The following is a 15,566-nucleotide window of genomic DNA, read 5'->3' on the forward strand; positions in this document are numbered from 1 at the left end:
AGGGGGGGGGGGGTCAATGTAAATAATCTGGGTGGCCATTTGATTAATTGTTCAGCAGTCCTATGGCTGTTAAAGAGCCTTTTGGACCTAGACTTGGCGCTCTGGTGAATTTTTGGGGGGCCTTCCTAGTATATAGGTTCTGGATGGCAGGAAGCTTGGCCCCAGTGATGTACTGGGCCATACGCACTACCCTCTGTAGTGCCTTACGGTCGGATGCTGAGCAGTTGCCATACCAGACGGTGATGCAACCGATGCTATCGATGGTGCAGCTGTACAACCTTTTGAGGATCTGGGGACCCATGCCAAATCTTTTTACGACCGTCTTGGTGTGTTTGGACCATGATAGTTTGTTGGTGATTTCATCATGTGACTCATGATAAGACTGTGCAATTGTCCTATTAAAATGTTTATCTGACTCCKTAAAGATTATTTAACAATACGCAAGAGACAATAGCTGAGTTGCAGTAATAGAAAGGTCAAGAAAGGTATTTCATTACTTTGTAAAAGGAATGATAACATTATACAAAGCATAAGATTAAGTCACAAAGCCTTAACAAGCATTACAAGGCATTATTCTAGGCATGATCAGAGYGYGYGYGAYAWAWAKAKAYAAACCATGGCTTGTGCCATTGCCGYGAGAGAGAGAGATTCACCACAGCTGGTCAGGAACAAATAAGACAGACAATGAATCTAAAATATTCTATAAGCATCTGKGTTGTTTGGATTCAAAAATMMAGTTTMTTGACCAATAGTATTACTGTAAAGTTAAACTCCAATCAGATATCAGACCTYCAGGATGCAACCTCTGCTTCTCAGAGATGAGACAATAGGGGTTGGYGAGATAACGAGGCACTCCTAAGACAACACAGAGYAKATTCTTGCCTACAGTTGATAAGAAGAGCAACTACGGGGGCTGGGCTGCCCTACATAATCCTCTCTTGAACACATCTCATTCTGCATCAGACAGAAGAGTTCAAAACCGGACAGTCACTAGACAATCTTCGGACCAGCAGTTCATGGTCCTAGCAGCATCACTTCAGGAGTGTCCTTTTGGTGGGTAGAATTGTCTTTTTTAGACATGTAAATGTGGTTAGGTAACACCTTTCCTGCTAGAAAGTGTTCTTCTTTGTAAGATCAAAACACAGAAATGAAGGTACATCACAGATTAATCCACATTACAATTAACATAAAATAGTCTGTRTATCTGTTRGGATTGGTTAATAGAAAATTCWGATGTATTTTTATCAAATCAGTCAAATGAATATAAAATATATCAAAGATCACTATCATAAAATACAGTATTTTAAATTAAAACACACAAATTCTCCTCCCTTTGCGAGAAAATAGATTCACCTTGAAAATMAGAAAATAAACAATAGAACCATAATTTTCAAATAATCAAGAACAATTATTGAAGATAAATCAAAACAACTGTCAAGCAATTGGTTTCACAAATAATTTGTGACCGACTGGCTCGATTTGGTCTTATGTAGCAAAATTTGAAATTGTGTTTTTTACATTYGATAAAAGTAGTACTCAGAGCTAGAAAATGTTATATCATACACTGCATTTGAGGAACAATGGGTAAGTCATTCTGCTTTAAAAGTTGATCAACTTGTAACCTCACTTTTGAGAAAATGGCCTTTGAACGTTTTGGTACCGACTGGAGAGTTCTTCTTTGTCTACACCCATTCAGCATTGTTCACACCCTTTTAAGCTTTAGTCTTGAAACAAAGATTTCAAGACTAAAGGCTGGTTTATACTARGAGTAAATTGAATCTGGAGTGCCAGTGTGCGCTCTGGGCTTTTGTAAACTCAGAGCATTGTCAGATTGCCCGTTAGTAAATTCAGAGCGTTTCGCTCTCGGGGAGCACACTGAACGCTCTGGCCGAAAAGTAGGGTTGATTCGCGCGATCTGACCTAACAGCAGTCAAGTACCCAAGCTAAATGGCTAACGTTGGCTAGCTTGCTAACTACAAATGAGAGAACAGCTCACACTGACRATTTCACTCGCCCAAGCAGAGCTGGTTAGGCTGTTATTATGTTATTCAGGGTGTTGGTGACTGCAACTGTGCTGCTGGCAACAATTTAATTAAGCTTTTTTTGCCAACGTTTACAGACACCGCGGCCATATTCAACGGGTGTTAAGTCTTTGTAAATTCTTCAGTTATTCTGTGCTCTGGCACACTCAGACGAGAGTGCTCTGAAATCAGAGTAGATAGCCAGAGCGAAWTTACCAGCTATGTCTATCAACAGTTGTCACAGTGACATCATAAACATTCTATTGAAATAGTTACTTGCATAGAGAAGTCTTTTGTTTAGACATGTAGCRWGCTWGCTAAACAATGAACCATAATCCCAACTCATAARGTTACTACCCTGCATGGATCTGCAGGTAGCGAACCAACCAGATTCAATGTTAGCTAGCTAACATTAGGCTATAACTAGCAATGCAAATGGCTCTGAGATATGAATAATATTACTACACAGATCAAAAACGTAACGTTAGCTAACSAGCCAGCTAACGTAAGCTTGCTAGCTAACAGTACACATTAGCTTGAAATGAAAACGAATTTCTGACAAAATTAGAAATGGGTAATATCTGAAAKTGTAGCTAGCTAGACTCGCTTACCTGTATACATGGATGGACACTTCTCCCTCTCTGTCACGGATGCCATGGTTGCCCTTAGTTTGAAGATGTAATCTGGAGCCTTCTYTGTGTTCTCTTTTCYACTCTGTCTGCATATTTGCAATCAAACGGCAGAGTTTTCTCCATCTCCTTAGCTATCATACTCTAATTCCACTGACTTCAAAACTCAGATCTCCAGAAAGTGGAGAGCAACACTTATGCAGTTCTACTACATAATATATATATTTTTTAAAGCAGTGTTAGAAAGGATTACCTACACGTACTGACCAGCTCATATTATACACAGAAGCGTGCTACATGGCAGACTCATCTGGGGGCATTTTCAGCCCACTCATTATCTCAGCCAATCAAGGCTAGCAGGAAGGTTGCTGTCTTTTTCCATGGCTAAACCAAGTAGGCTCGTAATTTTAACAATTTTATTCGTATTTACAGATGTTATATAAGTTTGTTTTTAAGGCACGTGAAAGTTCACATGTTCCAGAAGGCATTTCTGCCAAAAAAACATTTACGTTCAAATGGCGCTCCTGTGAAGTAGTGACACGCGACATGCGCCTAGTTTCACATTTAGAGTCACATTTGAAAAAGTGTCAGTGTCTCAGTTTATGCCACCCAACATTAGCATACCAATGGTGAAAGTTCTAAGGCTAATTTGTGAGAAACAAAGCAATGACTATTCATAGCACACACACATCTATACATAACGCATAGGAAAACAAACTATTCTTTGGGTCTTAACAGTAGCCATTACATTTAGTCTATCACTCTGTATACATCAAWGAAAGCAGATTCACAAAAGTAACCTATATAGCCATCACAAATGGATATAGAAATTATTGAGTTGCAAAGGAAGAAATTATTAACACATCATCGTCAAATAATCAACATCCAACGTTTTTGGAGAAAGCTCCAAATCTAACCTATGCTGAAAGTAGAATCTAGACAGTCTACCAAACCCCAAATCCCAACATTTCTGCATCGTATTACTACTTCTGTGACGAGTTACAAAACCTAACAGAGCGTTGGGCCAGTAACCGAAATTATGCTGGAACGAATCCCTGAGCTGACAAGGTAAAAATATGTCGTTCTGTCCCTGAGCAAGGCAGTTAACCCCCTGTTCCCCGGGCGTCGAAGACGTGGATGTCGATTAAGGCGGCCCCCCGCACCTCTCTGATTCAGAGGGGTTGGGTTAAAAAGCGGAAGACACATTTCAGTTGAGTACATTGTTGGACAACTGACAAGGTATCCCCCTTTCCCTTTCCCTAGTTGGTACTACTCTGAGGGCACGCAGGCTGTCTAAAATGTGCAGGAGGATTTCCTCTGCCTACGTTCCAACAGCCCCTGACCATATGCCCTTCCCTTTTACAGAAATCACAATAAAACTTTGTGGGCTGTTTGGGTTTAACCTCTGTACCTGTCCCAGTTACTGCAATGGAAAATATTTCGGTAGCTTGGTCCACTCGCACACCAGAGAGCAGCATGGATGCACACACCACACCCGTCGGTTGGACTGTATCCGAAACAGACAAATCACTTTGGTGCCTATTTGTGCTCTGTTATAATGAATCTCTCTGCATGTCAAGTAGAAATTACATGCCTGGAGTTCTGATTGCAAGTGCTCTATTTTGAGCTCTTATGTCCTCTGGGACTTCACAGTGGTATCATAGTTTGCCGTTTTCTCGAGTAAAAATTCAACAAGCTCTAGAATTAACATCTTAGATTTGTTCTTATTTATGCCAATATATTGCATGTTTTTCATGGTTCGGGGTAGGCCCCTGGGTTCCAGGGAAGGGAAATCTTAARGCTACGGCATACAATGACATTCTAGACYARTCTGTGCTTCCAACTTTGTGGTAACAGTTTGGGGAAGGCCCTTTCCTGTTTCAGCAGGACAATGCCCCTGTGCACAAAGCGAGGTCCATAAAGAAATGGTTTCTCGAGATCGGCGTGGAAGAACTTGACAGGCCTGCACAGACGCCAACCTCATCGAACAACTTTGGGATGAATTGGAACGCCGACTGCGAGCCAGGCCTAATCGCTCAACATCAGTGCCCGACCTCATGAATGCTCTTGTGGCTGAATAGAAGCAAGTCCCCGCAGCAATGTTCCAACATCTAGTGGAAAGCCTTTCCAGAAGAGTGGAGMCTTATATCAGCCCATGATTTTGTAATGAGAAGTTTGACGAGCAGGTGTCCACACACATGTCACCATTTACTGTAGTGGGGTAATATTGTGTGTGTATACAGTGTGTATAATTACAGTGTACTTAATTACTTTGTAAAAGGAATTATAACATTATTCTAGGCATGATCAGAGAGTGAGGGAGAAATAATGCCATGGCCCATAGCTCATGGAAGAGACATAGAAAGAAAGAGAGAGAGAGTGTGTGTCACCACAGTCGGTCAGGAACAAATAGGAGAGACAGACAATGAACTGAGTTGTTGACCAATACTATTACTTTAAACTCCAATCAGATATCAGACCTACAGGATGCAACTCCTGCTTCTCAGAGGTAAGACAATGGGGGTRGGAGAGATAATGACAACACAGAGGAATMTCTTGCATACAGTTGATAAGAAGAGTCACRTCGGGGMCCGGGCTGCTCTACAATACTGTATATACTGTACATATAACATCCCAGGTTTACAGGGCAACACCATATCGACTAGAAAGACATTGCCTGGAAATCTTAACGTTCAAATGTTTATAGTAGTGTATGTTTATGTGTCTCTCTGTGTCTGACCACCAGGTAGATGAGATCCTGACGGCCCTGGGACTGCAGGAGTGTGCCCAGACCCGCACCATCTCTCTGTCTGGTGGGCAGTGCAAGAGACTGGCCATCGCCCAGGAGCTGGTCAACAATCCCCCTGTCATGTTCTTTGATGAGCCTACCAGGTAGGTACACACCTGGTATACTGACACACCTCCTACACACTGACACAGAGGAAATACTGCATAACAARAGTCACCAAGCACAAGCTAACGTTTGTCATCTCTCTCTCTCAGTGGTCTGGACAGCGCATCCTGTTTCCAGGTGGTCTCTCTCATGAAGTCCTTGGCTCAGGGAGGAAGGACAATCATCTGCACCATCCACCAGCCCAGCGCCAAGCTCTTTGAGATGTTTGATAAGGTAACTAAATTCGAGCTTTTGTGCCATCACACAGTATGTATGGTATTGTACAGTATCTAGGACTGACTGCCATGTGCTTTGTCATTAGCCTAATCATTATTTTAACTGTCGTAATGAAAGTGAGGTCTATACTGTTGTGTATGATGTCCGGAGCCTGCTGGTTTTCTGTTCTGCCTGATAATTAATTGCACACACCTGGTGTCCAGGTGTCCAGGTCTAAATCAGTCTCTGATTAGAGGGGAACAATGGAAAAAAAGCAGTGGAACTGGCTTCAAGGTCCAGACTTGAGTTTGAAGGCTCTAGACCATCTTTCGAGCTCAGTTGTTACGTCAACGCATTAGCATACATAAATACATAAAGGCATTAGCCCATGCATAATTCAGAGACTGATATTACATCAGGCAAAGATATGTAAATAATACTGCGAATGTCTCTGTTTCCTTCTTCAGCTTTACATCCTCAGTCAGGGCCAGTGTATATACCATGGCACTGTTCCTTACCTCATCCCTTACCTGAAGAACCTGGGCCTTCACTGTCCCACCTACCACAACCCTGCAGACTTCAGTGAGTCAGCATAAGAGCCTGTGTGCGTGCGGGCATTCTTGCGTGCGTGCATGAGTGTGGCAATGCAAACATMTTTCAAGGTCCTTTTCAGTGGACCAAGGTTCTTCTTCTTAGTTCACTAACTCACTCTTGTCCTTTGTTCTCTGTTTTTCCTCTGTGTCCCCTGTCTCTAGTTATTGAGGTGGCCTCTGGGGAGTATGGGGACCTGAACTCGGTGCTGTTTGAGGCTGTGCAGGGAGGACTCTGCTCAGAAGAGGGCAAGAAGAACTCCAGCGACAAGAGTGACCCAGCCTCATCTGGCCACTCTAACAGTCACAGCGTGAGTGTTGGCACACTGACCGACAGGAATCACTCGCCGTCACAGTCCCACACCACTGACCTGCGGCACACAGTCACGCGGCGTGATGAGATCCCTCAGGAGTCACTCACTCAGTCCATACCCACACGTCTTCACCTATTCACTCATTGCATGTCTTTTCAACTTCAACCGTATAAGGGGTTCTAATTGTGTCCCATGGTCCTGTCCTCTCTCTGTCTGTCTGTCCACAGGATACACAGTACACAGGAACGATGGAGAAACACAGCTTTGCCACCAGTACCTGGTCACAGTTCTGCGTTCTGTTCAGAAGAACACTATTAACGATATGCAGGGATACGGTAAACAATTCACATAATAATAATAATAGCATTAATCTTAATATTGACTTGCTTTGTGTGTGTCTGAAATGAATTAGTAAACTTAAAAAATAGTAAACTTAAAAAATGATCGAGTGAATTGTGTGGGTGAGTGAACTGCAAGTACTGTTTGTTATGTTGCGTACTAAATTGAGGCATGTTTTTCTGTGTGCGTTCGCAGGTGTTAACCCACCTCAGAGTGATGTCCCACATATGTATAGGAATTCTGATCGGTCTGCTCTATCTCAACATTGGCAATGATGCCAGCAAGGTCTTCAACAACACTGGCTTCCTCTTCTTCTCCATGCTCTTCCTCATGTTCGCTGCCCTGATGCCCACCGTCCTCACCTGTAAGAGACAGCGAGGACACGGGGAGGGCGGAAACAATGTTACCTCGTGAACATGTTCGTGCAATCTGGTCTCAGATCTGTTTGTGCTGTCTTGCCTAATGGTCCTGTGGTCTACTTTATGACGTGTCCATATGAGTTGGTAATTGGTGGGCATTGGTAAGACAGCACGAACAGATCTGAGACCACACTAGTTGTTGTACTATTAACAAGAAATGTATTGTACTCGTACGCGGTTTATGTCTTTCACAGTTCCTCTGGAGATGTCAGTGTTTCTGAGGGAACATCTCAACTACTGGTACAGCCTGAAGGCCTACTTCCTGGCCAAAACCATGGCGGACATACCCTTCCAGGTGAGCTTTGTGGCTAAGTTGACTTTGATTTATTTTTCTTTCCAAAACAGCAAGAGAAAAGAATACTGGTCTCTTCCTTAGGGCATGACACAACTACATTCAATCTATCTCTGTATGTGTTTCTCTCTTGCTCCCTCACTCTCTTTACCACTCTCCCCTCCCTCCATTTGTCTTTATGTCTCCCCTCTCCCTCCCCTCCTCCCCAGGTGATCTGTCCCATCATGTACTGCAGTATAGTGTACTGGATGACAGAGCAGCCTCCTGAGGCAGTGCGGTACCTGCTCTTCATGGCCTTGTCCACCTCTACAGCCCTGGTAGCCCAGTCCCTAGGCCTCCTCATTGGGGCCGCCTCCACCTCCTTACAGGTACCGTACATCACATGGGTCAGCCGTTTACAGACCGGCACTACCACGCACAACTGTCCGTCGGTCGGCCAATCGTCCCTCGCCGCACGGCAGATATTCCTGTTTTGTCATTTCAAACGGATATAGCAGTCTGCTCCTGCACACTGACTCACTCACTTTCCCACTCTTCAGAGGAGTTGTGGTGTTTTGTGAATAACTGAACTTCCCTCTCTCCAGGTGGCGACCTTCGTGGGCCCAGTCACAGCCATCCCAGTGCTCCTGTTCTCTGGATTCTTTGTCAACTTTGACACCATCCCCAAGTACCTGCAATGGAGCTCCTATGTGTCCTATGTCAGGTGGGTCTGTTCTGTTGGGGCTATAAAATCCTTTCCTTTGCTACCTTCGTGCTCAAGTGCCGGACGTTCAATTAACCAATTAGAGAATATCATGACGTGTTGAGAGGATATTATGCTGTGTCTTCCAGCTCGGGTTATGTGGAATGCTCTCCAACTATCTGGCAAACTTGCTCATTATGTTACTCTGTGCAAGGTGTAAGTGTTTGTGTCACTCATTCAACTTCTCCTTCTCCACTTCTCCTACCAGGTATGGCTTTGAGGGGGTGATCCTGTCCATCTATGGGATGAATCGTTCGGAGCTGGAGTGTCCTGGGGTGGTGTGTAAGTTCCAGAAGCCTGAGGAGGTTCTACAGCTACTGGACGTGGAGGATGCTAAGCTCTATGTGGACTTCCTGGTTCTGGGTGTGTTCTTCCTGGTCCTCAGACTGGCTACATACCTGGTGCTCAAATACAAAGTCATAGCCGAGCGATAAAACGAAGAGTACATTTAATATTTTTTTGCAAGGTTTTATCTTTTTATTCAAAAAGGACAATAACTTAACTCCACAAATTATAGTTTCCCCTCCCTTACTATAAGTCATTTTAGTTGAAAATGTCCTTACGGTAATCCAATTTGTTTACAGTATTTAACCTTTATTATCCAACAATACTGTGTAAAAGAACTATACACAAACAAACAGATACCCAATATAGTAACTACAGTATAAAGCATGTGTCTCTATGGAATGAAGAGGAGATGTACAGTAGCTGGTGAGGGACAATCCTAACAGCCCACACTGCACTACATCCAAGAGCTCAACTCCTGTCCTATTTACGAAGGTTCAGGATACACAAACCTCTTGGTCCAAGATGGGACAGGACTGTGTCAGTTTGTTTCCACCCGCAAGGCTACACTTGACTTACACATCTCCTGTCCTTATACAMTCCCACTGAAACCCAAAGACATCCCAAAGGACAATTGCACAAACACTGTGCCCGGACAAAAAGGTTGAAATATGGACATGTGGTGAACATGAGAAGAGGACTCTTCAGGGCTGGGGGAGGTCTGGACGAAAGAAAATTCTCTGAAAATATCCCTCCCTCTCCTTTGGCTGTTTGCAATGGAACTGGAACTGAGGCCCACTGGAGCACAGAATTGGTCTCGGAACAGAGTCCCAGGGATTTCAAATCACTGGACAGTGTTCTCTCTAAAAGAGCATACACCAGACATGGCAGAAAGACAGCCAGAGGATCCATAACAATATGTCGTCGTTTGTCTCCACTTCCTGTGATGTCATAGTCTTCCCAGGATCTTTTGGGTAAGCCCACCACCCTGACTATTCTGGATGTGGACCACAGAATATGGCAGGTTTCATTTAGTCAATTGAATCAAAAGATGGATGGACATAAGTGGACTTGAGAATGTGAACTCCCCCGACAGGGTACACATTTTGGAGAAGTGTTGAGAATCTGGACGCAGCCCCATAATCAGAATGCATTTCAGATGAGGAGAGTGAGAGAGGGTGTGGGTCTACTTCCCAAACATTGACACTCGACATTATGCTTCTATTGTAACCATGCTGTGTTGTAGTTGATTGGGGGAACATTCCAGAACTGGACTCTAAAAACATAGTGGATCTTCACAGAAATTTCACTGGACTAGCCTCCTCAACAGAAGATAACAGTGTTTTTCTTGACAATGAAGGGGACTTGATGGCTGAACTTAAGGAGTGACTTATTTTTTGTTTGTTTGTGTAATTGCAATAGCCAACTCTGTGGTAGACAATGTGTGCTTTCCTGCAAATCAAATGGCGTCACCATTTGGACCCAAGACAAAAAAGCGTAAACTGCTTGTTTTTGCTTGTTAAAAGAATGTCGACTCCTTCTCTTCTAGAGAAATTCAATTACTGTTCTATTCTATGTTGTTCTGCATTCTGGCAGTCTGACAGGCACATGTGTGTTGTGAAAAACATTGTTGCTAGGTACTTGAGATACTGTCTGGGCAGTTTTTGTGCCTCTGCACTGGAACGGTCTGAGCTCTCACATTATTTGCACATAGACCATATGCTAACACTCATACACAGACATAGATACACACACGCACACACACACACACACACACAACCATACACACAGCTATGTTTAGCCAAGCTTCTTTGTGTCACAAGGCAATGCAAATCTTTTTTTTTCCAATAGACTATATTGCTATGGAAAGATTTCTGACTCAAACTATGCTACGTAGTAATCCTCATTATAATTGGCACAATGGATTTATAACACCACCATGTCCTGTGTGTTCAGAACTTATAATAATAATGTCAGTATATAATCAAATGATTGTACAGTGAGTATGTTATGCTGTAAAGAAAATGTACATATGCACTTTTTGATGTATGTTTATAGCTTCTTTTTTTGTGTATTTTWTTTMWTTTTTTTATATATCCATGTGAAAAGTGCTGCTTGAAGGGGTCAGCAACTAGATGTTGCATGATGATTTGTGGAAGGAAATAATGAACTATAACATTTGAAACATTATATAGAGGAATGGTGACCCACTAAAGTATTATCTTATTCTCTCCCCAAATATTTACCCAAGTTGGTACCAGAGTTTTACTTGTTCTTTCTTTTTGACATTTACTCTGGATACCCATGATTCCTTGACAGTGATGGTGTACATTCTAAAGCAGGGATACAAAGATGTGAACTAGACAGCAGACACAAGTCTGAGGCTGTCTGAATAGTACTTACCGATATTGTAATTTCTGTTAAACAAAATACCAGGATGTTATTATACCTAGTTTCAAGTCCATTGTGCAATATTCTATTATAGAGGGAGAGCCAGTTGAGTAGAAATGTATGTGCTGTAACCAACTCTTCTATCATTGCCATGCGACGATACATTCTGTTTGGCATGACAAGATAGAAGAGTTGGCTACCTCCCATACAGTATGGGACCAGGCTACAAGTGTGGTTGGGGAGCTGTATGTGAATTCAGCCTTAAAGCAGGATTAGAATGATAATGTATATTTAGTCTCTGTTCCTGTGGCTTAGTCTTAGTCTCTTAATAAAGGAAGACAACAGAACAGATTGTCTTGAATCTCTTACAAATAGCAATAGTCTCTCTGCTTTGTCAGTTTTACCTAATTTCTCCCCCTCAGATATTTCTACAGTGCTCATGTTATGTCTCTGACCTGCTTAGTTGTTTTTTTTGTATTGGAAAAGATGCACATCCAACGTCTTTGTACAAGAGCTGGATACCCCCCCCKKAAAAAAAAATATGTTCTGCAAATGATAGAGAATTTTTTTTTTTTTTTTTTTTTMTAGCCTATCCATGCTATGTGTGCAATACCCATCCGAGGGCATTTTACCTCTTTGTAGACTGATTTTAGGGCGAGAAGAATGTGACGTGCCACTGTGGCTCAGCCAGAAAATCTATCATGTTATGTTTGCATTGTGTTAAGCTCGGCATATGACACGTTTTGGGAAATGCCAGTCAGTGCAGAATTTTGCACTGTATTCAGGCATGGCTAATGATGATCATTGATTATCCTTCCGAGTGTTGCACTGGTATGAAGGGCAATGATGCTGCTGGATATTGATTATTTATAGTGGAATAACAGACTGTTTTACACCACCATACTTTTTTTGTTGTCTTAATATAATGTCTTATCTTGTTGTGTTTATTTGGTTTGTTTATCATTCTTTTGATGTAATTGTTCTTATCAACTTCAACAATGCAAGCTCTGTGTACTGAACGCAGTTCAGAAGATTACAATAAAGACAATTATTTATAACCTGTTCCAAGATAAGATTTGTTTGAATATTAATGTTTTGGTGAGATGTTTTTTTTAATGAGAGAATATACATAAATGTCCGATCTAATATATTAAAGAATATGCGACACCGTTCTTCCACAAGAAATTCCATAATTTGCTATTTTGTTGATGGTGGTAGAAAACGCTATCTGAGGCACCGCGCCAGAATCTCCCAATCGGGTTGAGATCTTGTGACTGACACACACACACCATCAAACACCCTATGTCCCTTTGAGACCCTTCTTTCAAAGTGACTGAGATCTCTTATTCTATCCATGGTAGCCAAAATAATGGGCAACTGGGCCTTTCTATACATGACCCTAAGCATGATGGGATGTTTAATTGCTTAATTAACTCTGGAACCACACCTGTGTGGAAGCACCTGCTTTCAGTATACTTTGTATCCTTAATGTACTCAAGTGTTTCCTTTATTTTGGCAGATAGCAGTTCAAAGAAACATACCGGTGATGTCATCATCCTCAGCAGCAGACGACAGCAGTTTGTGGGTAAGGGCGCCCCCTGCTGTCACCGGAACTTTACTTCAAGCAACAACCCTGTCTCTGATCAACAGCTGTTGATGGAACACTAGCCTATATACAGTTGAAGTCCGAAGTTTACATACACTTAGGTTGGAGTCATTAAAACTCGTTTTTCAACCACTCCACAAATTTCTTGTTAACAAACTATAGTTTTGGCAAGTCGGTTAGGACATCTACTTGGTGCATGACACACGTAATTTTTCCAACAATTGTTTACTGACATATTATTTCACTGTATCACAATTCCAGTGGGTCAGAAGTTTACATACACTAAGTTGACTGTGCCTTTTAAATAGCTTGGAAAATTCCATAAAATGATGTCATGGCTTTAGAAGCTTCTGTTAGGCTAATTGACATCATTTGAGTCAATTGGAGATGGACCTGTGGATGTATTTCAAGGCCTCCCTTCGAACTCAGTGCCTCTTTGCTTGACATCATGGGAAAATCAAAAGAAATCAGCCAAGACCTCAGAAAAATAATTGTAGACCTCCACAAGTCGGGTTCATCCTTGGGAGCAATTTCCAAATGCCTGAAGGTACCACGTTCATCTGTACAAACAATAGTATGCAAGTATAAACACCATGGGAGCACGCAGCCATCACACCGCTCAGGAAGGAGACGCATTCTGTCTCCTAGAGATGAACGTACTTTGGTGCGAAAAGTGCAAATCAATCCCAGAACAACAGCAAAGGACCTTGTGAAAATGCTGGAGGAAACAGGTAAAAAAGTATTTATATCCACAGTAAAACGAGTCCTATATCGACATAACCTGAAAGGCCGCTCAGCAAGGAAGAAGCCACTGCTCCAAAACCGCCATAAAAAAGCCAGACTACGGTTTGCAACTGCACATGGGGACAAAGATTGTACTTTTTGGAGAAATGTCCTCTGGTCTGATGAAACAAAAATAGAACTGTTTGGCCATAATGACCATCGTTATGTTTGGAGGAAAAAGGGGAAGGCTTGCAAGCCGAAGAACACCATACCAACCGTGAAGCATGGGGGTGGCAGCATCATGTTGTGGGGGTGCTTTGCTGCAGGAGGGACTGGTGCACTTCACAAAATTGATGGCATCATGAGGCAGGAAAATTGTGGATATATTGAAGCAACATCTCAAGACATCAGTCAGGAAGTTAAAGCTTCCAAATGGACAATGACCCCAAGCATACTTCCAAAGTTGTGGCAAAATGGCTTAAGGACAACAAAGTCAAGGTATTGGAGTGGCCATCACAAAGCCCTGACCTCAATCCTATAGAAAATGTGTGGGCAGAACTGAAAAAGCGTGTGCGAGCAAGGAGGCCTACAGACCTGACTCAGTTACACCAGCTCTGTAAGGAGGAATGAGCCAAAATTCATCCAACTTATTGTGGGAAGCATGTGGAAGGCTACCCGAAATGTTTGACCCAAGTTAAACAATTTAAAGGCAATGCTACCAAATACTAATTGAGTGTATGCAAACTTCTGACCCACTGGGAATGTGATGAAATAAATAAAAGCTGAAATAAATAATTCTCTCTACTATTATTATGACATTTCACATTCTTAAAATAATGTGGTGATCCTAACTGACCTAAGACAGGGAATTCTTACTGGGATTAAATGTCAGGAATTGTTAAAAACTGAGTTTAAATGTATTTGGCTAAGGTGTATGTGTAACCGGTGCTGTACTGCACCGCTGTAATTCTGCGTTGTGTGTGGTTGATTGAGACTATAGACGTGGACTTTGGAGATTAGATAGTTTTAAATCAAGCAGAATTCACTCTCTGCATCCTGCTTCTGCATCCAAAAGAAAATAAAACATTTGTAGAGCACATATGGTCTGCGAATCGCCGCCTCTTTCTCTCATAGTGCATCAAAATGATTTTTGAATACAAAAATTAGTACAGCCTCTCCTTATTATACATAACATATTTTACATAGATAAAATTACATACCTGCATCCAAAAGAAAATAAAACACTTGTAGAGCACATATGTTCTACGAATCGTCGCCTCTTTCTACAACAGATGCACAATACAAGGGACTGGGATCATTTGAGGAGCMAGCCATCGTTCACACATACAATAGCCTGCTAATACCTTAGCTAGCTATTAACCACATGTTGAATTCAGAATGTTGATATCATCCTAAAAAGTACAATTACAAGTGCATCTTAACAATACCATCCACTTATGAGTAACCTCTAAATATACATTATTCATGAACAAAACACTGTGTGTATGACTTCGTGCTTAAAATAATCTAACTTTTCTGAAGACGACAGAAAAAGCGGGCCTACCTCTCATAGTGCATCAAAATGATTTTAGCACGCAGGGCATAACGTAAGTACACACTCCCCTACTCCTAGGATGCAGGCATGCATAATAACAAATCAACATGGCATATTAATATATGAACCTGGTGAAATTCACACAGTACTTTAACAACTGTTACATATGTAAACTTCAACTGTATCTAATTGATGGAACAAACCACTGATTTGAATGAAAACATGGGCTGAAGTGCAGAAGTTTTTTGTTTGCATTGTTCTAATACAGTGTAGCGCACCACTGACTCCTCAAACATGCTTTGATTATCTCCAGCATCATTGCAAACTGTTTTAGAGACTGCTTCAGTCCTCCCTGTCATAATCAGCAACAGAGGACATGGAAAGCATATCACCTCCCGTAGAAATGATAGTGCGGCCAATGTAATTAACCTAATCTCTCTCCTGAATACCTCCGATAATTCGGTGGCTATTGTCAGCGCTAACCCTGTGCCTATGGACCTGAATTGCACTGTTAGCACTGAGACTGTTTGCCCTACTACTAAGCCCACTGT

The 15,566-nt window shown here is 42.0% G+C and overlaps 1 protein-coding gene across 2 annotated transcripts in view; it reads left to right on the forward strand.

The window, feature by feature from the left end:
- abcg4a (ATP-binding cassette, sub-family G (WHITE), member 4a) overlaps positions 1–12,194 on the forward strand; it is a 36,584-nt gene extending 24,390 nt beyond the window's left edge. For both annotated transcript variants that reach the window (XM_023968736.2, XM_023968737.2), the window contains exons 6-15: positions 5,397–5,542; positions 5,654–5,777; positions 6,227–6,341; positions 6,515–6,660; positions 6,891–6,998; positions 7,198–7,366; positions 7,616–7,716; positions 7,923–8,081; positions 8,298–8,416; positions 8,664–12,194. In XM_023968736.2, coding sequence (XP_023824504.1) covers positions 5,397–5,542; positions 5,654–5,777; positions 6,227–6,341; positions 6,515–6,660; positions 6,891–6,998; positions 7,198–7,366; positions 7,616–7,716; positions 7,923–8,081; positions 8,298–8,416; positions 8,664–8,889 — 1,413 coding nt within the window. In that variant the 3' untranslated portion in view covers positions 8,890–12,194. The remainder of the gene's footprint in view (positions 1–5,396; positions 5,543–5,653; positions 5,778–6,226; positions 6,342–6,514; positions 6,661–6,890; positions 6,999–7,197; positions 7,367–7,615; positions 7,717–7,922; positions 8,082–8,297; positions 8,417–8,663) is intronic.
- Positions 12,195–15,566: the final 3,372 nt, after the last annotated feature.

Source organism: Salvelinus sp. IW2-2015, linkage group LG23 (assembly GCF_002910315.2).
Source record: "Salvelinus sp. IW2-2015 linkage group LG23, ASM291031v2, whole genome shotgun sequence".
NCBI lineage: Eukaryota > Metazoa > Chordata > Actinopteri > Salmoniformes > Salmonidae > Salvelinus > Salvelinus sp. IW2-2015.